The sequence below is a fragment of the Platalea leucorodia genome (genome assembly GCF_965183815.1).
Source record: "Platalea leucorodia genome assembly, chromosome: 7".
In the NCBI taxonomy this organism is placed as follows: Eukaryota; Metazoa; Chordata; class Aves; order Pelecaniformes; family Threskiornithidae; genus Platalea; species Platalea leucorodia.
Window position 1 is genome coordinate 19,276,191 of NC_138829.1, and position 24,647 is coordinate 19,300,837.

The window sequence follows — 24,647 nt, forward strand, 5'->3', positions numbered from 1 at the left end:
TTCTGAAAGGTTGAGTAGGGTGAGATAAGGTAAGTTACAGCGCGTAAAGCCAACTGAATATTGCAAGAATGTAAGAAATGTCCTACTGGGTCAAACCAATGAGACCAGAAATGCATGAGGCACTCAAGATGCAGGTGTGCAATGGTTTACAGAGTGGCAGAATGATGAATTTCCTATCTGACTCCCTGTGTAGAACAGGATATCAAATGTAAATCAGTTAGTCTTCTGTAGAGCCCATAACTTGTGTTTGACGAATTCATGTTACCCGAAAAGTGTGGAGTCTTGTTTTGGAGACATCAAGACTTAAAGAACTCACAGCCTATTTGATATTTGGCCAAATAGTTAATTATCCTGATAGCTTTTAAAAAGATCTAATTTCTTACATAAATTTATTTGTTGCAGGTCTCCAGCTTTGTGTTCATATTTTATTTTCTCTGTTGATCTATTTGTAAATGCTGTTTCCTTTACATTAAATTTAATTTCCAAAACATAAAGCCAGTATTTTGTTGGTTCTGCCAATTATAATGGCAGAGAGAGACTGTTGATTGGCCGGGTCTCTTAACTCGTATTTGCTGTGCAGAAATAGCAGCTAGCACTCCGGTTATTGGGTCCACATTTTGCCAGTTCTTGGTGTTTCTGCCTGTTTAGGGTACAGGTCTCTTGGAATTTGCCCCAGCTAATCCTAGGAAGTCTCCTTCTCCCTTCTCTGCTAAGGACCTTGCTTTTGGAACATTATAATATAACCTTGTATGTGAATTTCCAGGTTTTTTTTTTCTTAGGGTCACATCAGTCTTCCGCTTTCCTTTGGCACACAGTCACAAGCCCAGTGTCCTCACGGATGCCTCTGGCATTCCATGGGTTGTTCAGAGGGATGTGATGAGACCGAAGGGGGCAACCCTTTGTTTTAGGACCGTTGTGTACTACTTCTGGATCTACTGAATTTTAAGACTTCTTTCCAGTTATTAACATAATTGAAAAATCTAATTTAAATGCATGATTTTCATTCTTTCCAAGCACAAAACAAAAATAGTTGCTGAACACTTCTTTATCACAAACATTTTCTTACCTCTGGATATTAATGAACTGAGGAGGTTGCTGGAATTTTTTCATTATGTTTATCCTCAGCAACTCCCGATTTCCGTGGACTCCTCTAATTTATTCCGTTTTTCTTACCCATTTGTCGTAGTACTCACAACATACAGCAATTTCTGTTAATGTTTTGAACTGTAGCCTACAGGTTTAGAAAGTTTCAGAAATTATATGTAGTTTTCGACTCCCTCTGGTGGTCTGACAATGTAGTTGGCAAGTTGTTTAACTGCTAATACTGACGGTAACAAGGAAAATGTTTGAATGCAGTATGACACTGTAGATGCTTCAAATTTAACCATCATTATTTGTCCCAGATGCATTTAAATACCAATGGGGAGTATATTGATGTTTATTGATAATACAAGTGTTATTTATTACCAATAAGTAGCTAGGAACATTGGGAAAAAAAAAAAAAAAAAGATGACAATGAAAATTCAAATCAGTAAATTCAATGTGAGAAACACTTCATCTTCTCTTAAGTGGTCACAGAAGTGCAGTTTGAAACAGCGATTATGTGAAGACAGTGATTCCTGTGTAGACAGAAACTGATCTGGGAATAAAACCAAAGTATGATTTTAGCCAGTAACGTAATGAAATCAAACAATTGTACTACAGAGAGAAGAGCTACCGCTGTTGTTTTGCTAGTTAAAAAGACTTTATTTAGATTTAAGAAGAGGTTCACATTTACTAAAATCTAGTTTTCTAATTTCCTAACATGTAACAGGTATCTTATTTTTACCCCTAAGAAATAGTTAAAAATGGTACATGGCTTATCTTCTGTGCTGGATAGAACAAAAGGAACTGAAAAGCAGTGGGCTAATTAAAGTGTAAGAAGCTTGCATCTTTCTAAAAATACGTAACTATTATTTTTTAAAATCCAGAATAGTTCTATTCTGCACACTTTTTGCATAAATGAAGCACCACTGGGTGGGACAACAGTTTGAAATACGGCAGAAAAGAGGCTTACCGTGAGTGTAACACAATGGAAGACCCATGATTAGACCTTACCTTGGCTCTTCCCTGAACTTAAAAGTAGTCAAAGCATTTATCTGAAATCCTTAGACCTTTGAACACAGGCTGAAAAGTTTTACACTGGCACAATAAACATGAGAAACAGCAAACTATGGTATTTTTCTTCCCATTTTTCTTCCTGTTAGTTACTACATGTTAATATAGGATAGTAAACTTTACTGGCAATATAGCTTTGTAAAAATACAGTTGTGGAACAAGTAGCAATTCAGATATAAATACTCAGATCTATTCAGCCTATAAACTCCAGTGAAGTGCTTTTTTTAATTCTTGGAGGTGACATTTTTCTCTTTCTTTTTTTTTTTTTTTTTTGTATGTGTAAATATATGCATTTGTGATGCGGAGGATATTTCCAGAAACAGTATGACAGGTTTAAAATGCAGTATGAAACTTTGGGCCAAAACAATATGATTTTAATATATACTGCCAGTTGAGTGATACTCTTCGTTGCCCTTTCATTGGCAATGCCGGTTCCCATTTAGCATGAATGGGCTTGGAAAGGATCTCTTTTGGGCTTTTTATCTTTTGCAGCACAATTAGTAATTAAACTTCAGATTCAGCCTATCAATAGCAATGACTGTTAGCACAGTCATTTATTAAAGACTAAGAATTAACATCAAGGGATTTCATACAATAGTGAAAAATAAGTATTTGCTTGATTGTAGGGGCATACATTCCTTTTTAAGTATCAGTTGTATTGCCCATTATTTGACAAGTGCAGTATGAATTGAATCAGTTTGAAAGTGACAAACTACAAAATCAGAAGTCCATTTTGAAGAAAAAAAAATGCTTTCCAGGTTCCTAGGTTTTCCTGAATTGTTTTGTGTATGATTTTAAATTTCAAACTGCAATAAGGGCATAATGGCTTACAAAATAATGTACATTCACAGATGTAACTATTTTATCTTTAAAAAATAAACTCGTCTAAGTACAAAACCTTGAAATGTTGAAATATTTTGATAAAGCATATTTCACTTCTTATATGACTGTATTCCTTGCTATGAGGCAGGGGTGGCAGGTTTTGTAATGTGCATGTCGTCAAGCTGTTGCGGATGCTGTTCAGTCTCACTTCACTTCCCTTTAAATTGCATTTTGATACTCTCAAAAAGGAACCAAGTGTCACTGTGAAATTATTTTCTCTAGCAATTTTCATAGGGTCTGTTCTAAACTTTGTAGAGATTACTGACTTCAGTAGGAATGGAGAACTCTGCAGTTACCTCATTTCACTAACAGTGTTATGCTAACTGAAAAAAAAGACTTAGACGCAAAAATTTTACTGGAATCTATAATGCTTATTAGTTGTGCTCTTCACTGTAGAGAAATTGCTTCTCACATTAATGCATTTTGGCCTGAAAATTTTTGCACTTCACATTTGAGAAAATGGCAGACAGTAGTAGGAGTTGAATATCATTGCTTTAAAATACAAATAATATTTGAATTGCATCTCTGATCACTTGCAATAGAATACATTTAACATTTTAATAGATATTAAAATTAACATTTTAATAGACATTTATTTGATTTAATTTATTTAATTTAACATTTTAATAGACATTAAAATGTTGATTTAGATTGAAAGATAAGCAATTGGTAAGATATGGATTTGTGCTGAGGAAAAGCTTCTTTTTAATATTGACTTTTTAATTCTATTTTACACTTTGTGGAGATAAAATAAGGACTTTTGTGCTTTTTCTGTAAATAGTGAAACAATACTTGCCATTAAGCATTGATAGCCTTTGACACAAATTGGATGTTAAGCTTTGACTAACCTGTTACCTCAAGGGCCTCCATACCTGTGAGCTGACTTCAGCAAAGCTGTCATGAAAATATTGTTTTAAACTTTTTTCTTTTTCTTCTTTTAGAGTAAAGGAAAGCTAGAACAAAGGTGAGGTTTGGTTCCTCCCCTGCCACATCAGCAGTGAATAGTATTTGTGTAAGAAGCCAGAAACTCAGTCTAGAATAAAACCCAGTGATCTTGTAAGTTTGCTTGCATTTTGTTTTTTCTCATGTGAGTTACTAGCATTCTATTTGAATATGTTGCCTTTAAAAATGCAAGTACTTTTTGAATTGGTTTTTCTGATTCTTTGTTATAGAATGTTTAATATCTTAATAGACATTAAAAGGTTACTTTATTTAAGTCAGTGTTCTCCATAACTTTTACATTTTTACCAGTTTGAACTCCCACCACTTCTGTTTCTCATAGTTCTATATGAAGTACTAGTGCAGAAAACTTCATCAGGTTTATTTTCAGGTTGCCAGAAGTATCAGAGTACCATATCAGTGGGTTCCTCTGTACTGAAAGTTCCTGTTTCTTCATACCAAGCTCATGAAATTGCACTGAACCATCCATTATTTCCCCTGTATTTCCCCTGTGTTTGGGGGAATTGGAGTGGGAGAGGTGGCATAAGGCCAAATGGTTGACCAATACATCTTAGCTACTTTTCCTGCATTTTAATTTTCCATTGTTTTCCGAAACCAGGTATCTCTAGATCTTCTAGCTAGCCAGCTACCTCACCTTACAAGCAGACTTCCTATTTCTAGTGCATGTATGCTTCAGTCTGTGCTAACAGTTTACTAAATAGGCCATTTCCAGAAATCAACACTTTGTTTCAGTTTGAAAAATAAGTGGCAACTACGAAATATGCAGGATCAGACTTCTTTTCTATATGCTATGCACTTTTATGCTATTCATTCCAGATCTGTTATTGTATACGGTTATGGGTCATCTACAATGGAATCTTCTCAGAGCAGTCTTAGGTATGTGGAAGTTTCATTAACGTTAGAGCAGATTTCCTAATCATTCCAATGCATTTCAAAATATACTAATTCCTTTTGCATATATGTCTCACTTCATAAATAGTAGCTGTTGAGATAATAAGCCTGATGAACTGTTATGTAAATATTTTAATACTATTCTTTTGCTGGTAGCTTTTACTGAAATGATGTGATCAGTGCTAACAAAATGTGTTAAAATTGTTATGAATAAATATGAATAATCTTTCGAAAAGAGTTAATTTGCTTATGAAGTTGAAATTTTCATTTTTGTAGTCTTATGTGTAAAAGAACTAGTAGTTATGATATCAAAGATTTCAAATTATCATTCCTTTCCTGCCTCATTTTTAATTTAATCATCTTATCTTGCCAGAAAAACACCATGCTATAATTAGTTTAATGTTCTCTGGGTCTCCTGAAACCTTACTTAAGCAAAAAATGCTTTATCACATCTTTCTCCTTTTGCTTTTTTTGCAGTTTTAAATCTTCTTTCTACTCCTGCAATACTCCATTGTATTTCTTAAACACTGTTATGTTCTGCTACTGTTTCTATTTCACTTTTTAAAATCTGATGTATACTTTGTTTAAAATTGGACTGTAGCCTGTAAGTGCTATAACAGCAACTTGATAAAAAGGCAGATTACAGTATCTGAATTTTGTGGTATTATGCTTTCAATAGCACTGGGAATGAAAAGTGAATTAGTTGAAACACTGAGAAAGGCATCTCGTCCTGTCATAGAGTTGCAATAGCTGTGATGGTCTGAGGACAGAAGCAAAGCAAGGTTTGTAGGAAGTGGATATTTATTACGTTGAGGACACAGCTGGGGAACACACGGACAAGCTTTTAGTCACACAAGCCTGGGTCTGTTCCTGAGCAATTAATGATTTGATGGCAATTGTTGATTCCTCATCTTTAAAAAGATGCATCATTTTTCTGATCTTTCAGTTGATGATCAAAACCGAGCAAAACTTCAGAAAGCACCTCTATGCGACACATGTACGCTAACTAGAAAATTGTTTAGAAATTATTATGTGGACAATAACTCTAGCAATGCCCATGGGCATGTCATGCTTACATTTAACTGAACTATTTGTATAACAGCACATAAAGGTGACTGGTGATAGTATTAGTCCCCAAGAGTATGAAGATCATAATTCACAGGGTTTGGGGAATAAGATATGTTATTCTTAACAGCTATGAAACAATGATTGACTTATCTCAGGCTGGTAACAATGCGGTTGCCCAAATTTGACTTCTGAGTTTGTGATCTTGACATTTCTGAAGACCAAAATGCGCTAGATCCAGGGGAGTGTCATGCATGTAACACCAATAGCAGCATCAGTCCTGTATTTTGAATCTCCAAACCAGCAGACAGATAGGTATTTGGTTGAGTTTGTGAGGATGACTGTTGGCCTCACTGACTTCTGCTTTCTGGGGATAAAGAGCTTTAGTTGTATAAGTCTGCACTATAACCCAAGGATGTGGACCCAGTCATTTAAATTATTTAAATTCATATTGAGTCTAACCTAGCAGCTTACACCGCATCTCTGCAAAACCTGTTCTTTCTGTCAATGGGCTGTATCTTTATTTTGGGAAAAGTAAATAGCAATTTGCAAGATTTATCTTCAATGCAGTCTTGGTCTTTTTGCTACATTTTTCAGTGAAAAATCAGTCATGGCAGTTGTTTTCTGAGGTGTATATAAGTTTGTGGCACTGGTGTGTCAGGTATGTGTGATGTAGCATTTGACAAAGATACATTGTTTCAGCTAGTATTTTTATTCCACCCAAACATCGGAAATGCATTTATTTCCTCAAAACGGATAATCTACGTACGGTGCAGATCGTTGCTATACAGGCACTGCTCTACCCTCTGCTGTTGAACTCGGGAGCAGGTGAGCCCTGCGCTGGTGGGCCACGCTCGGGTCCCTTCTGTGGGGCAAGGTGTGGAAGGGCGTACCAGCCACATGAGGCCGCAGAGAAAGCGTGGTGTGAGGTATGTGGATGGAGAAGACAAAAAGGAGAACGCCTTTAAATGGATTAAAAACCCTAGAGCAAGTGCGTATGAGAGGTTTCAGGGTGGGGGAAGCGGTGACCATTAATTTTGTGTTACATTTTGTGGAAGTGGAAAAGTATAGCAGATGGGGCGATGGTGCACGTTCATCACTAGCCTGTGGAAGAATGAGGTTAGATGAGTTTTCCATTTTTTTTTTTTTTTTTCCATCTGTAATTGGGCAAATGGTTTTAAAGGAGCAGTTCCTGCCGGTGGCCGCAGGAGTCCGGCTGTACCGGCCCTGCTACCAGCGGCACCCGCAGCAGCGCGGTTGTCTCGTCGGGCAGCCTCCCTCCCTCTCCTCTGGGGGCCGGGCAGCCGCGGCAGCTCGCCGGGGGGCAGCCGCGGCAGCTGGGCGGGCGGCGGGCGGGCGGGCGGGCGGTGGGCGGGCCGCCGCTCTCGGCGGGCGGGCTGGGGGCCGCCCCCGCCCCGCCCCGCGCTGCCCCGCCGCTGCCCGGCAGGTGGCGCCGCTGCCGCCGCTCGGCCGCCAGCGCGGCGCGGGCCGCGGCCCTCGAGTTCCGCCGCTCCAGCCGCCGCCGCCGCCCAGGCGCCCGGTGCCGCCGTCGTCCTTTCCCCGCCTCCTCCTTCCCGCCCGCTCCTGCCGCCCCGGCCCCGTCCCCCGCCGGGGCCCATCGGCCCGGCCCGGCCATGGCCACCAAGAAGGCGGGCTCGCGGCTGGAGACGGAGATCGAGCGGTGCCGCTCGGAGTGCCAGTGGGAGCGGATCCCCGAGCTCGTCAAGCAGCTCTCGGCCAAGCTCATCGCTAACGGTGCGGGGCCGGGCGGGAGGCGGCAGGCCGCGGCGGAGGGCCCGCGGGAGGCAGGGGGCGGCCGGCGGGGCTCCCGGACGCCGGGCTCGGCAGGTGCAGCCGGGCGGGCCGGCGTGAGGGGCCTGCGGGCCGCCCCGGGGCGGCGGCGGGGCCGTGGGGGGCCGCCGGAGGGGCGGGGAGCGGCTCGGGGCGGCCCGGCCGGCGCGGCCCCGCGGAGCGGGAGCCCCGAGAGGGCGGCGGGGAGGCGGGTGCCGCTGGGGGCCTGGCCCCGGCGTGCGGGCGCCTGGGAAATCGCCGGCGGGCGGTGGGCTGGGGCGCTCGGCCCCCGCCTGGGCACCCGCTGAGGTCCGGGGGAGGCCGCCTTCGGTCTCGCCGGCAGCGGGGCCCTGCGGGTTTGCGCCCTGAACTGCTGAGCAGCCCGATGGGTTATCACGGGCGTTGCAGTTTTGCGGGCAGGCGTGCTGACAGTGTGCGCGAAGCCCTAAATGTCCTCCTCCCTCCTGTGCGCAGCCAGAGTGTTTGTACACAGCGTGCCCTAAGAAGGCTTCTGTCCTTTTACTTAAAAACTTACCTCAGCAAGACAGTGCCACTTCATTTATTTTCTTACAAAAACTATGAATGGTTTGCTTGGTCCCTTATTTCTTATATCGCAAACTTTTAAACGTTTAGCTGAAGGAGGTGAAAAGCAGTGCTTCGTTCTGAGGTATCTGAGTGCCTCATGAACAAGGGAGATGCAAGGAAGTTCTTTGCTTTGGCATGGATTCGTTCATTCTTTGTGTGAGAAAAGACATGGGGATAGTGTCTGCCTTCTGGGCTCACTCATCTGCCTGAGGTCGACCCGGAGGTATTTTTAGAGAGAAATCAAGTCTGCAGAGACAGAACTTGGGGTGAATTCAGGGGTGATAAGTTAACATAGAGAGAGGATGAGGCACAAGCTTGGCGTCACTGGGAGTGTGTTGCGAAGGCAGTGATAGCTCTGCATGCCTTAGGCAGAGAAGAAAACTGCATGATTCAGGTCTATAGAAATAAAAATAAAAGAGGAAAAGCCTGAATCAAAGTGAAGAGAAGAGAGAGAATTTAAGAATAGATGGATGGGCAGTAGATAACCTTACATGCGTTGGCCTTAAAAACAACTGGGTGATGATCCTGAAACACACTGATATTATACCAACTAAAAATAAACACAAGTGAAAAGGTGTAAGGTATTACGTTTAGTTTAAGGACATGCTTCATTGAGTTATAGACTATGGACTAATTAAAGATCAGTTCATGCAAAAGCAAATGTTTTTTGTCTGTCTGGTTGAGAAGAATGATCCTTCATAGTTTTAAGATGTACTAAGGTATTTCAGATGGGTAGAGAGGGCTAGGCAGGTGTTATTGACAGTTTGACTTAAATTTCTCTGACCTGGGTGCTTTTTACCTAACTGAAGCATATCAGAGAAGATTATGCAGTCTGCATTACTTTACACTTCAGTGATTTTCCTATTATAGTATCTTCTAGATTCTGTACCAGTCAAAATACAAATTATTGGATCATTTCCTGATCTTTAAAACAGAGGAAAGCATCATATGTAGATTTTCTCTCTTTCTGACAGCACGGGAGTGATTAAATCAATGTCCAAGGCTTTCACGTTGTAGCTAACTGAGAACAACAGTCAGTAAGCTAAGTGATTGTAAGGGATTCTCCTTTTGTAGTGCAGTAAGGCAGGAAGAGAGTAATTTATTTAATGAAATATGTGCCCCTGCTGTTGAGACTGTCTAAAACTCAAAGTTTATGTTCTAGATCCTAGTGTACCTAACAGGTTGCAGGCCAAGGTTATGAGCTAGTGAGGCTACGAAGGAGCAGCAGTGCCTCTGTTCCACCCGTGAAGACAGATACGAACTGCAAGGTGCTCCAATGCGTATCCCTGTTGTTAGTTAATCCGAAGCAATTAATTTAAGAAAAAGTACTCGGAACTTCACTGCTTCCTTCTGTAGTAATGTTAAGTTTTACAAATCAGCTAGGGAATGGATAAGAAAAGATTGGGTTTTTGGCTGAATATGGAGCAGTATGTCATAGGAATGATTTAAAAGCATGAGAGAAGGAAAAAGAGGGAGAGGATCTTCATTCTGTCCATATATTCGTGTGTAGGGAATTGGCTCTGACTCTTGAATGCTGGAGCATTTTAACTGAGGATATCAGCATTGCTAGGAATAGGGTTTATTGCTCTTTGAGCACAGATGGGAAGGGATCCTTTGGGGAAGCCCTCTTGTAATCTCTTCAATCTTGCACTATTGCAAAATAAGACTGTTAGTTTACCAGGACTTAATTACACCTCCTGTTTGGAAATGGAGATCAGACAACATGACAGAAATTTTAATAAGCCAGATTATTATTTGGGCTGTCTTGTATTGATATGTTATTTCCTACTATCAAGTTCCCATCCCTTGAAGCTTGCAACCCAAATTAGATTATGGAAGAAATAGCAATAACAACTCCCAGGATGAAGGTCTGTCTGGATGCATAAGGCAATAATATATGTTTCTGGAGAAGTGCAGCACTTGAGAAGTGCGGTATTTTGAGTGGACTTGGTTATTGTATTGTTTATTCTGTTTTGTTCTGCTGATGGATCCTATCTACTCCCTCACAGAATTAGGAGTCTGTATAAAACCTGACAGTGAATCAAATATAAATGGCAGTTCATGTAGGATTTTGGATGCACAAAAATGGTGCTTACTAGAACCAATTTCTGTATCTGATGGATTGTATTTGAAAGGCTTTGTGAGCTTACTGAGCTTTAAGATAAAGAGGGAAGAGAAATGTTAATGAATTGGTCACTGCCTTTGCTATTTTATAAGTAATAGTCACAATTTGGATTATGGAAAATGTGTGCTCTGTGTCAAGCCTGTGACTTGCATTGTTTTTCACAAAGGACAGATAGATGAAGGAAGGGTCTTTAACTTAACTCAGAATCGTTAGGCACTTATCCAGTTTGTATTACATTTCTCTCCTTCAGAACCAGGACTCAGCAGCAGTAATAAGATTCATGCCATGTAACACAAATCTCTGAGCTCTTCCTTCATCAGCACTCCCATAAAAGATTGGGTCAAAGCTGTTACGTGCAGGTGTGGGTTAGCCTTGGCTAACAGCAAGTGCCCACCCAGCTGCTCAGTCTCTCCCTTTCCTTGGTGGGGCGGGGCAGAAAATAGGATGAGAAGACTCGTAGCTTGAGATAAAGACAGGGAGATCACTTACTCATTACTGTCGCAGGCAAAACAGGCTCAAATTGGGGAAAATGAATTTAACTTGTTGCCAGTTAAAATAGATTCAGACAGTAAGAAACAGAAAAACAGACACGAAAGCAACACTTTTCCTCCCCCCTTTCCCAGGCTCAACCTCACTCCTGCACCCCAGACTCCTGTAACCCCTCCCCGTGTGGCGCGGGGGGCAGAGGGGTTGCTGTTGGTGCGAGGTGGTTTCTTTCAGCTGCTCCTTCCTTCTCACATTATTCCTGTGCTCTGGCGTGGGCTTCCCACTGGCTGCAGTCCTTCAGGAAAAAAATCTGCTCTAGCACAGGCTCTCCATGTGCTGCAGTTCCTTCAGGGCATATCCACCTGCTCCAACTTGGGTCCTTCCCAGGCTGCGGTGGTGGATATCTGCTCTGGCACCTGGAGCACCTCCTCCCCCTCCTTCTCTGACCTTGGTGTTCCCTCTGCTGTTTCTCACACAGTTTGTTCCCTCCTCCTCTCTGTGGCGTTTTCTGCCCTTTCTTAAATACGCTTTCCCAGAGGTGCTGCCAGCTTTGCTGAGGGGCTCAGCTGTGTCTTGCTGTGGGTCTGTTGGGAGCCAGCTGGGCCTGGGACAGGGCAGCCCCTGGCCTCTTCTCACAGGGGCCACCCTTGCAGCCCACTGGCTGCCAGCACCTTGCCATCTACACCCAGTACAGCAGAATTTACAAAAACTGTAGCAGCTGGCATAGAAATCATTGTGCTGCTCTGGAGTTCATGCAGATCTGGTCTTTGGCTAGTCTGTAGGCTGTTTGGTTGCAAGAAAGGTGCCATCCTAAAGATACTTCTTGAGTATCACTTCTCAAATGGAACTGAGACAAACCGCAAGTTGTTAGAAATAAAATCTTAAAGCAGTTTTCACTAACGAAACTTTGTGAGTGTTCCCAACTAGTTTAACTAACTGAAAAAGGTTCCTTCGAAGAAAATGATCTGAAGAAATTTTGATTCTGTTTGTTGAATTTTGCCTAACATTGCAAATGAACAGCATGGTGGTGAAGCACAGTTATGAGAGTTAGGAAAAGCTCCAAATACAAAATTACTTGTTCATAGATTGTTGGAAGAGGTAAAATGGTAAATGTTGAATATCTGAAGTTAATGAGAATGTATTTTAAAGTGTGCCCAGAACTGGGAAGCATTGGTTATATTTTCTATTTTAAGCCAGTCTGAATGGGCTACTTTATTTAATAAAGGCCTTAATCTGTAGGAAAACCATGTGCAACTTTGTCTTGGAAAACTTTGTTGGCATCGAAACCACAGTTGTATGAATGAAATGCAACATGACATAAGAGGGAGGTTTTTGTCTGAGATCACAGTTTAGTGTAGCAGTCCCCAAAATAACTAGTGATGACCACAACATTTTGATGTTAATGATCACATATATTTGAAATCCCCATTATTCTTTTTCATGAAAAGCTTTTATTTTTTAAGACCTGTAAAATTGCTCATCTCAAATATTGAAAAATGAGACTTATAAAATACCAGTGATGATTCTTTTTCAGTAAGTTTATCATAACATGTTGGTCTTACAGATGACTCATGTATTTTATTGAAGTGTTCAGGTTTAGGAGGATTGTGTTTTGAAACCTCTCTGCAATGGTTTCAATGAGAGTATCGTGTCATTCATAGCTTTGGGAATTGGGATTCTCAGGGTGCTTGAATTTTGTGTGTTGAATGATAATTTTGGAAGCTAGCAATCACATTTCAAAGCTGATTGCAAGTCCATCGTGAATTTTTGATGAAACGGTAGCGTCTCAAAGGAAGCGGCTACAATGGACTTCAGTATGAAGGTTGTGTCTGCTCAGAGTGTTCTCAGGACATCAGTGCTCTAATGTTTTGTTTCCTTCCTTTGGAAACACAGTGAGGAAACCCTAGGTCAGTTCAGTGGCAAGCTGAATGGATAAAATAAAGGATCCATGAATTTCCACAGGTATTTCCGGCCATTCACTGTTGCTGCAATTGGAACGTGACCTTGCTCAAGTTCAGTGAGATGTATGGCTCTGTCTGGAAAAGCACTGAGGAGGTGAATTTTTATCGTTCAAGTGAGGTAGAATGATGTAGTTCTGTAGAAACCTTAGCCAGTGTGAAATATTGCATTACTGTGGGGAGAGAATGCACTCCCGGAAGTTTGTGGATCTATACGCTACCAAGAGCACTGTGACATTGCCACGAAAACAGAACATTACCTACAGGTATCAAGTTTGCTGCTGGAAATACACCAGCCTTTTAACACACTGCTTTCTCACCATTTGAATTTCTTACTACCATTACTATCCCATTTCTCTTTGTTGTTGTTTTGTTTTGTGTGTGATCTTTGCTCTTGACTACCTTTCCTTTCAACACCTTGTTTCTATAGTTCCTTATTACATCTTTCCTCACATTTAGCCTTGCAGAATAAGGGAGCAGAGAGGAATTAGGAGCAGAGCAGCAAACCCAAAGGATCAGGAAGTATTTTACATGTCTGGTTTTTGTTTGTCACTTTCTGTGTTGCTGCTTTATCTGGATATAAGTAGGATGTAAAAACAGAAACGTCTTATCAGTTTTCATTTGTTTTGCTCCCTTGTGAAATGCAAGACCTCAGATGTATGGTTAAAGCTTATCCTCAGAGTAAACCAGGGATTTCTAAACCTCTTAGGACTCATTCCCTACTTAGAAGGTGTTTATCAAATTTGTTTGGTTTTTATACATACAGCTTGTAATGCAATTTATATATGCAAAGCTTTCCAAAGAGATCTACATCTCTACCAGGAAAGTTTGCAGACCATGATGTGACATGCCTATTTGCATTTCTACAAAAGTGGAAATGAAGCGCGCTCTTCATTTGTTATCTTTTTTGTTTTCCTTCTGTTGCATTCACTATCATATTTACAGAACAAGCATACTAAGGACACACATTTTTCTGAATGAAGACCAAAGATGGTGACAGTACTAAGATGTGTTGCCTTATTTTTGACTGACAGCTTTGTTTCTTCACATAGCCAGGGGTGTTACAACAGTGTAAGTGATGATGTAGATCTGCTGCTTATATTCCAACTGACTTGTCATCTGGAAGAGAAAATGCTAGCGTAGTCAGTATGATTTCACAAGTAACCAAACTGGTCTAACACCTTGCAACTATTGTGTGGAGGAGCTCTTTCTTCCTACCTTTACTCAAGCTGTTCCTTCTCTATGCAGTTTCTCCTGGTTATGTGTTCCTGGCCTCTCCCTTGTGTTGATGAACACCAGAGGTGGGACTTACTGTGCTGGGCCAGCAGAAAATTCTATGCTCCTCTTTCTGGGGTTAGTTTCCGCTGGCTTACTGAGCTGATTTGCCTCCCACAGGGGTCTGAAGAGTAATGTAACAGCTGGTAGAAAATGAACAGTGGCAGCAGCCAGTGAAGAGCAAAGGCGAGGGGAATTTTCTTCTCCCACTGTGAGGAAGCATGTAATTGGTCTGAGTGGAATGAACTAAGTACTTCTGGGTATTTGCAGCTTATAGCTGCTTACATTTATAAGGATATTTCCATATATTAAGAATGTAATTATTTTAGAAATCAGACGTCTCACATATTAATGTTGGGTTGGTTGCACTCTGTTGCTTTGTTTAAAAATATAGAATTGTTTATGTTGGAAAAGACCTTTAAGATCATCAAGTCCAATTGTTAACCTAACATTGCCAAGTCCACCACTAAACCATGTCCCTAAGTGCCACATCCACACGTCCTTTAAATACCTCCAGGGATGGGGACTCAGCCACTTCCCTGGGCAGCCTGTTCCAATGCTTGACAACCCTTTCGGTGAAGGTGTAAGAAGAAATGGTAGCCTGACTTATCAATGTATATATACTGGTATATATCTGTATTATAGCTGCTCTAGGTTCCTTTAAATTAACTTCAAGGGTTAAAGGTTAGCATTAACTTTTCTATAGGGAAATAAGTTCATTAGCATAAACTCAGGATCATTGATACCACTTTTGTTTGAATTTGATTTGCATGGTAGTAAAGAAGGGGGCAGAAGGTCCTTAACCATGTCAAATGTGGGCCATTCTCCTTCTCTGCCAAATCTGAGCCATTCCCCCTCCCTGCAAATCTGTCTTGTAAATAATCAGATTTTAGAATTTGACGGTTAAATTCTCTGCAGTTTTCTCTGCACTGAACACGATTTAATTGGTGATCTGATAAGGATGGACTGAAGACAATAACTTTGTAAAAAGTAAAGTGGCAGGATGTTGAGATAAATTGGAGGGAGTGAGGATGTCTGGCTAATAGTGCTGTGTTTGTTGGTAGCGAGACCTTTAATCATGGGAGAGCATTTGCTCTCTGCTCCAGGCTCTGGAGGAAGAGTGCTGAGTCTGGACATTTCCCTGGTGTCGGCAAATGTGTGGCAGAATGCATAGTGGCAGTTAATAGTAAGCTGCTCTGGTCAGAGATGTTATCTGTTGCTTCAGGAAATGTTGCATGAGTTTCTGCAAGTTCCCACCCCGCTGATGACCTGTGTGTGATTGGTATGATTCCATTCAAAATGTGTGTGCATAAACAGAAATCCTTTACTATAATCTCATATTATCTTCAAAAGAGGGGAATGCATGAAAGGTGGTGGGGTTTTTTAATGTAGTGGTAAAGTAATTTTAAATCTTCTTTTTACAGATTTTGCTACAGCTTTATAGTGTCTATGCTGGTTTTTTCCAACAGGATCTTGGTTCATTCAGTTCACAGAATAGACTGGCCTCTGGAGACAGAGCCATAAATCTTGAGGCCAGAATCAAATACTTCATCAAGTCATTCATTCTGTCTTTAGAATTATCTTGATCACTGCCTGTGGAATTACCACATAAGAAATCTGTAAAATCTGTAATATTGTGGTAGGAAGAAGGCTGCACTTAAGCACTCTGTTACTAAGTTTGTCACCCATATTATTATTCTGAGAGATGGCATATTAACAATGATTAATCAACAACTCGAGTTTTGATACAGCTGCTCTACGGCCGATGTTTCTGATGTGTAACATGAAAAAGGGCCATAAAGCAAAGGAGGGACTTTGAAATGTGTGCTTCTATTGTCTGGAAAAGAGGAGAGGATCAGGATCTGACCCTAGCTGATACTTAGGAGTTGTTTCTTTGATAATGAAAGTAGATCCTGAATGTTTAAGTTGTACTGAAAGAAAGGAGGAAATAAAAGAGGACTTATGGGTTACAATATTTGGCAAATGCTGCTCTTCCACTGTTAAGTTCCCTGTTTAAGCGTTTAATCTGAAATTGTGTATTGTTGTTCTGTTTTGGTTACTTCCTTGGCTATATGGATTAGAGCTTCCCCTTTATTAGAATAAATGAGTAGTCTTTTCAGCCTTGAGCTTGTTAGGTGCTGGAGCCCTGGTGCAGACAGCTCCTTGGGGAGCTGACACCTATTATGTAGTTACGCATTGTCCCGAGGTGGAGGGAGTTGCCAGGTTTCACAGAAGACTTATCCTTCCTCTTCCCAAAAGGAATCATGGAATCACAGAATTGTTAAGGTTGGAAAGGACCTCTGAGATCATCGAGCCCAACCTGAAGGAGGTGTAAACTGTGCTGCTTTCACAGAAAGTGGGTGGGAAATCACTTTTGGCTCTAGACAAATCCTGAATGCAGCTCACCTGAGTCCAGTAACTTGTTTTATCTCTGTAAAACTTTTGGAAAGGCAACCAAAGTATGAAAACACCAACAGCTTCCAGGCCCTCCCCTATTTTTTCTGCAGTTAATTATGTGAACAAGTTGTTGCTTATCTGTCTTTCAAGTGTGCCTTGTTTCAAATTCAGGTTTGCCTGGGCTCAGCTTCCAGCCACACTTTTGTTTTTCTTTTTACCATTTAATTACAGTCTCTTTACCTTAATGGGGAGAAAACGCTGTGCATTTATCAAGACTCTAATGGGATTGCTGTTGAGCCAGGTTTAAGCAGAGGCAGAAGTAGGGGACCTACTGCTTTTAGAACAGCTGATAGAATTTAAAAAAATACAACAACAAAAAACAAAGAAACACCAAAAAACAAAAAACCAAACAACATGAAGTTGCTAAAAGATGCTTTTTGTCTTAAAACTGGTGGTTATGTACCTGAGACAGTCATCTCTGAGGGTGACAGGCATAGGCTACTGCCTTGCAAGAATTTACGTGTGGTTTCCCAGGTGGAGCTAGTGGCGGGGGAAGAGGATGAGAAGATGCTGTTTTTTGTGAATGACTGGCTTTTGGAAATGGTAGAGAAGTGCAAGATCATCTCTTCTGGGGAACAGAGGCTCATCTGTGTGCTTTCATCTGAGCTTTGGGTCATCCCATAGATGAAAAATGTCCCTCTTCTGACCTGACAATTAATCAGCGATTAATACAGAGAGTTGTCAGAGGAGAGAAGGTGGGAAACAAAATTTCTAGATGGTGAGGTTTGGGAGTAAGGAAGTGTTCCTGATATATAAAGCTGGGCAGAGTCAGGATCTCTTCAATCTCTTATTTATTCTTTTTTGTCAACCAATTTCTTTACCTTCTTGGAAAAACAAAAGTTGCATTCCATTGTCATCATCTGTCAAATTCGCACTGCACTGCAGTGTAGCTGTTTGGAAGAGCATGGACAAGAGCCACTGTCCCCATGACATGGTTTGGTTTTGCCCTCCATCTAAATAGTCTCTAGTCTTTTTGTTGTTGTTGTTGTTAGTAGCAACAGGAAAACTGGTTTGTCCTTTGAGAAACAGATCGTGGCAAGAAGCAAGATTGAAAAGAATTCCTAGCTATCACAGCATGTGCTTTTCCTGTTCTCCAAGTCACTCTTTGATCTTCTTGGTAACCTAAACAAAACATAAACGGAAAGAAGCTAAATTTTCATCATTCTCCCTCAGTGTGGTTACTAGAACTGTTCCCAGTTAAACACCCAAAGATGACGGTGATCCTGTTTCCCATACTTTGTACTTCCCAGTCTTGGGTATGACCCGTATTCATATTTCTTGGTTTTACATTGCATTTGACTGAATGGGCCAAGTTTAATTCAAACATAAACGTATCAATAATCTAGATGATACATTGTGGCTGTCCCAGCTTGATTATTTACTGTTTTGATGGTCTTAACATTTCACAAAATTTAGGACCTTGAATATTAAAAAAAAAAAAAAAGCTGTAAAAACAATATAATTTGAAACAATTCCTGCAGTTTTCTGTTCTTCTTAATATGTGCCCTCATAAAATAAATTTCTGTAGTAGTGGTGCTTTGGAAGTAAGTTTGCATATGCATAAATAGTCTGGGAAGCCTATAATATTTTTCTTCAAAGCGAGTTTTGGCTGTCAAGCAGGAAAATTGTCTAGATTCTGCATAGCTGCACAGTAAAAGGGTGCCATGTCCTCTGTGTACTGAAGAGGCAGAGGAGTGAATGACTGTGTATAATTAAAGGTGTTAATAAGTAGAATTAAGTTTCTTTGAGCAGCTGACTCTGTATTTTCTGCTTCTGGTTATACATGTGTAGCATCTGCATCAGTCTGCAGCCTTTCTGACAGTAGTGCCTGTTGGTCTGCACATGTTCTCCAGCTATTCTTCTACTGTCCCCAGAGACCTGACTGGACAAGATCCTGGACAACCTGCTCTAGTTGATGTTGCTTGGAGCAGGGGTGTTGGACTAGATCATCTCCAGAGGTCGCTTCCAGCATCAGTGTTGCTATGAATTCTTGCTACTTAGTAGTCAGTGGTGGAATCATAAGTGACATCTGTATATCCATATATTGTTTTTATTTTCTTTAATGTAAACCTTGTGTAAATCTAAGATTAGTTTTAGCATTCATTTTAATTTAAGTAACTTCTGGTCAGAGTTACTTGAATGGATACTTGGAGACTTCTGCTAATATTCCCCTTCAGGTACAGACAGTGCTCTTAATGACCGTTACGTGCATCATGAACAAAGCAAATGTCTTTGTTTTAAGTGTATGGTCAACTTGTTCCCAGTTAGAAAACATGTGTTTCATGCTGTTTCTGCCAGATGAATATGAAATCAGCTCTGGATCCAGAATTTCCAGATCCTCCTCTGGAAGAAAACTCCTTTTCAAAATGGCCTTCTTAATAAATGTTCTCTGCGAGGCTATAAGATTTCTCTCCTCTTCAGCTGTTTTTACAGAAAATTTACTATGAAGTTTTTGTCTGGGTACTATATGGAGCAATTGACCCCTTTGGGATCCTTCTTGCTGCATCCCACTCCTAGATAAAAAATTCCTCTGTTTGTTTTTCAGATTTCAGCATAATGATAATCCAATATGTTTTAGGAAGCCTGAGGAAAAATCCTGTCAAAATAACGTAACATAGAGCCCTTCAGGTACTCTGAGCCTTCAGTTTTACCTTTAGGGAGAATAAGAGTTTTAGGGACTGAGTAGGAGGAGTTTCCTTTCTCACTTCCAAGCTAGTTTCCGTCTGGGAAGTTTGAAAGCACCAGAACAGAGATTACAAGGCAAGTCTCAACTTGCTGGAATCCTGCATATCAACTTATGGTCCACTGGGATATTGGATATTTCATACTTGTCCTCTTTACCACTTGACCCTTTCCTCCCCTGCTTTATATGGTTTTTTTTATTTTTAGTCCTGAGTTAAGACTTGAGGTTTTTGTTTCTTTCTCTCTCTGGAATCCAGTACAGGGCAGATGAAGCAGCAGCGTCTTCTCTTCTTGGAACTCTGTGCTTCATCTAATTGATCTCACCTCATGCTGTATCTTCATTTGGAGCTAACAATAACCGTGATCTTTTGACTTCAGTGCATTTGGACAACTGTGCTTTTCAAGAGTCTGAAATATGTTACCTGAAATACTGAAGATTTTGGCGGAGAGTGGGTGAAGTGATACAGCATGCTTCTAGATTTGTTATCTGTTTGTTTACAAGGAAAGATTAAAGTTTGTTTGGCCAGTCACCTCAGATTCTGTAGCTAGTTTGCTCTATATTTCCTATTCGTAAAAACTTCCTGTTCAAATTCAGATCCTCAGGGCTTGAGTCTGAGCTTGAGCCTCTTTGCTTAAATCTTTGTGGTAGGAGATTTTATCCTAATTCCGCACATTTTTCTTGCAGCTGTGTAATTCAGAAGAGAGTGAAATGAAATACTAAAAATACTTCTTTTAATCTATGCCATTTGGCATATAAGGAAGAAAACACTCGTTTTCCCCATACTCTTTCTGCTTTTAGATGTTGAGCTGTCAAGGCTCCATAACGTGCAACTATGTTTGTTAGCACAGGATCATGGACATTCTTGCCAGAGTACCACGACAGTATGACATGGATGTTTCATTGCGCAGGAACATCTTGTACATGGAGCCTTGATACCAGGAGCAAGGTTGTTCATAGTTACTGCCACAGAGGTGATAGCAACTATATTATTTGTGAGAGGTGTGTTTGCATTGTACTTTTCAAGTATTTCCTTGTGATGTTAAAAATACAACTCAAATAAATAATTATCAGGCCCTTTTAAAAAATGTTACATTTTCTGCATGAATGTTAGGAACACTTGAGAAACCACATAGATGGCACTTGTGGCCTAGATAACCTTCAGTGATTTGCTTTGGTTTTTATCCAAGACTGTTAAACCACCACAGGAAAAGTAACACTTTAATGAAGCAGCTATTTGGTACCCACAGAACAACAGGTAGCAGGTTCATTAGTTCTATGGAGAACACTTAATCATTCACTATGGATGTATCTTGGTGTACTCTGGAGTTGAATGAACTTTTAAAGTCACTTCTTGGAGAGGGATTCTGCAGGCAAGAGACAGCTTCTAATCTGTATTCAGTTAGCCCTTTTTTTTTTTTCTGAGCTTTGTGCAGTGTTGTCGTTCTTTCTTTTCTCTCCCCTTCTCCCTAAACTTACTTTTAGAAAGGAATTTAGAGTTAGATATTCCTCTCACCTAGCCTGCTAACAACCCCTGGGTTCTTCAGCAGATGCCTGGAGATTGTGGTAGCATTCATCAGAAAACTGATTATTTTGTATTTTAGCATGTCATTCAGTGGATGATTCAAGATGGACCGTGGTTTTAAGCTAATAGTAATAAGTATTCTTCATCATTCTTGACCTGGGATAAATGAAAATTAATCTTCTGGTTTAATTCTGTGTTTTTCTGCGAGTAAATGCTTCGGATCCTGTTGTAACAATTTTGCTTCAAAAAACAGATGTTAAAAATCAAGTAGCAAAGCAGCTGTCATTATGATATTTTTAGACACTATTTTACAAAGACACATCATCATGTGTGGTTTTTTTCCCCACTCCATATTTATGCCAGCCTTTATTCTCATTTTGAAGATGGTTAGGGCTGATCCATGTTGCAAAGAGGGATAGCCATGTCTGCACAAGGTTCTTCTCAAGACATTTTGTATGAGTGTGTCTAAGCTGAAAGAAAAGAGCTTGCATGTGTAGAAGTGTCTGGGTTTTTTGCTTTTGCTTTCAGTGCTAATAGAAATGGATATTTCACCTAAAGCATCCTTCAGTTTGTCTTGCAGTTCCAAGGTGTTCAGACTTGTCTTTGATTATAGGCAGAGGACAAGCTGTTAGGCAGGTGGATTATTTCAGTGATACGGTGATGTTGCAGAATCAGATGGACAAGCTAGGAAATGGTTCTGCAATGCAGTTGTAATATAAATCATCAGATATCCCCTAACTACTAGGTAATTGTTATTAATGAATTCTTCAGCTGACGAATGGGAGAATAAGAGGGAGTCTTTACTTTGATGAAGAATTTTATATTGATCCATAACTATCTCAATTTTCTAAAGGTGAGAAACTGGTTTTCATGGTATTGAAACTGTTTACTAACAGTTTTTTTTTCTTCTGAAACGTCTGTTTAGACTGGCTGAAAGAATGCTAGACTTCAAGGTATCTACAAACTTTGCACAGTTTAATTCTGTCTTTATAAAGTGTCTCATAGAAGAGCATAATCTAGATCACTCATACTGTGCTGGAAGAAAAAGAAAAGCAATTTCTTCTCAAACATTACTTACGTTATTCCAGGATGTCTTAAGGGATAGCTAAAACTGATTTAAAACTCTGCTAGAGTGGTGGTTTCATAAATGGTTTCTTTCAGAAATGTCCACGTAATTGGAATTCTGTTTATAAGCACCATTGAGGCTCGATCCTACTGGCACAGAATGGTTGACATGCCTCAAGCCAATGCTTTGTTAATAAAGCACTCTCTCAGTCATAATTTGATTGAAAAATTTGTTGCCAATATCTGGCCCCGACCAACTGATTTAGCAGATGAATTACTCAGTAAATAAGAAAATTCTGCTTTGCAGTAACTTGTATGGTTTGCATTCTGTGACCTGCTGTCTTCCAGTGTTAGTCACCAGCAGCTGAGCGAGCGCAGCACTGCTGTGAGGAAAGCCAGTCTGACAGTAACGGTTTCTCTTACGGTGCTGTGTCTCATGAGATATAGCAGTGGTACAGGGAAAAGGGTGAGTTGTGCTGTATATGGGTGACCTAGAAGAACAACTTTTGTTTTGATGCTTAATTGGATCTGTGTGTAAGTTGCAGCTGTTGTTTTCTCCTCTCCCACCTTTACTCTGAAGGAAAGTACGTGTAATACCTGTTGCTGCACTGTGACTGTCCCTAGCTAGTGTACGGATCGTCAGCTTCTGTAATTTGCATCAGTGATGGCAACAAATATCTGGGTGCTATAGACTACTTTGATTCTCATCTTAAGGTGTCTGGATAGTTTCACTGTATGTGCCAGGATGAACTTAAGGCTTTGCTCTTGTTTGTGTCCTGTCTTTAGAGACAATATAATTTTTTTTTCAAGTCATTGTCAGAGAGAAGAAACTTACCTTAGAGTGGAGGGGGGGAATGAGAGAGGGAAGAGAGAGAGAGAGACTAAATTAAATTTTCCAGAGGCGGCCTCTTCTTTCTCTCTTCTTACTTTCCCCAGTGTGTGAAATTCTGCTGTGTACAAGAGAGGAATAATCTTACAAACTTTCTGCAGAGTGCTAAGTCTGTGTCTATGCCTGTCTTGTTCTACTGTGGCCCCACAAATGGATGACAATTGGAGCTTCTAGAGCTGGTCTTCCTCTTTCAGTGGTGCAGCTGTTGAGCAGCTGGAGTATGGAGGGGAGTATGGCTACACTCTGCTCTCACATGTGCCAGTGCCGTTCTTTGGTTACAGGCAAAATGATTATTTTTCCCTTTAGTAATAGGGATGGTTGCAGCACTTCGTTTCAAGAATCCTTGTGCCTCAGGGAATGCATTTTCACACCTAACATTTTCACACCTGTGCAAGGTTTATTTTCTTCTTCCTTAGTGTCTAACCTGTTCTTCAAGATATCCACTGATCTACTGTAGCTATCCAAACTAGTTGTTTCACATGCTTCCATGACAGTTTTGCAGTTTATATAAACAAGGCACCTCTGGCAGCTGGTGCAGCGTCTGGCTGTGTTTTTTACCTCTCTCTCCATAGAGATAGATCTGCTGTATTTAACTTAATTAAAGAAATGCTTGTTACAGCAGTGTGAACCAGAAGAATTTTTGAGACCTACTTAAAGGAATGCATATGAGAGGGAAGGCATGTGTGATACTTTCTTCTTTGGCACGTTTGAAGTTCTGCCGTTTGAAGTGTTGAAGAATGTCAATGATAGACCTCACTCTTTTCATTGCAAACAGCCTTGATGATATTTCAGCTCCTGAACTGAAGCACTGGTTTTAGAGTGTCATTTAGATTCCTTGCTATGTTTGACGTTTGTGTTTTCTCAAGCTTCTTTGGAAATGAAGTTTGCTCAGCGAAGCATTAAACTGAATAGAAAGAAAGAGGAGTGTTGCTTGTTAAATGAAATACTTTGGTTTTGATAAGTACAGATCAGGGAGAAAGTATCTACTTGCACATCCCTTAAAACTTAGAGTAAACAGTCTGACATATTTTTACCCGTTTCTAAGTCACCACTCGAGCTTTAAAAATACAATTTTCAAAATTCATCTTCACTGTTCTTCTCCCAAGTAGGACATTACTATGCTGACCTCAAGTATTATTTTCAAGGCCCACTCTTTTTTTAATCACCTTTTTACAGACGCTCATAAACAAAAATCGTGTACTCGGAACACTCTCTGGAGTCTTCTGAATATTATTAGTAAAATGGCTGTGCTGAAAGGACCCCTCAGTGACCTATTCTTTGCAAGGCAAATAATTGCATCCTGTGAACATGTTCTGAAGCACAGTTTTGTAAGTTTGGAGCAGCCTCTGATCTCTAAGACCCTTTCACACAGCACATCGTAAACTCCTTACACCAAAGACTAACCTGCCTTGCGTTGATGTACAAAACCAGCTATCTTTTCTGTGCATGCAGTTTACACTCTTTGATTTCCAGAGAGATGGAACAGTTGCAGAAAGTGCAGTCCTACAGAGTGCTATGCTAAAGCTGCCTTTGAGCAGGGTAATGTTGGTCATAATATCTGACTTTACTATTTGTTTATAATAATACTTTGGCTATGCTAATGAAATGTGGCATTTGGAATAAGGCTGTAACAAAGGGGATTTGATCTGAAATATCAGGTTTAGATTTGGTCTGTTTAATGTCTTGTTTAGTTTGCAGCTTGAAACTGAAGCTATGCAAGCTGTTGATTTTTGTCAATTATTGCTAAGATTTCTGTTTGAAGGAAAAGAAGGAACATGCGGAAAATAAACTGTAACAAAATAGATGCTGAGTATCTTTAAAAATAAAAAAATCTCATTGTAGGATATTGCTTCTCT

The 24,647-nt window shown here is 40.4% G+C and overlaps 1 protein-coding gene across 1 annotated transcript in view; it reads left to right on the forward strand.

The window, feature by feature from the left end:
- Positions 1–7,498: 7,498 nt before the first annotated feature.
- The window catches only part of TTC7B (tetratricopeptide repeat domain 7B), a 145,470-nt gene continuing 128,321 nt past the window's right edge, over positions 7,499–24,647 (forward strand). Inside the window, exon 1 of the mRNA XM_082317035.1 lies at positions 7,499–7,710. Coding sequence (XP_082173161.1) covers positions 7,590–7,710 — 121 coding nt within the window. The 5' untranslated portion in view covers positions 7,499–7,589. The remainder of the gene's footprint in view (positions 7,711–24,647) is intronic.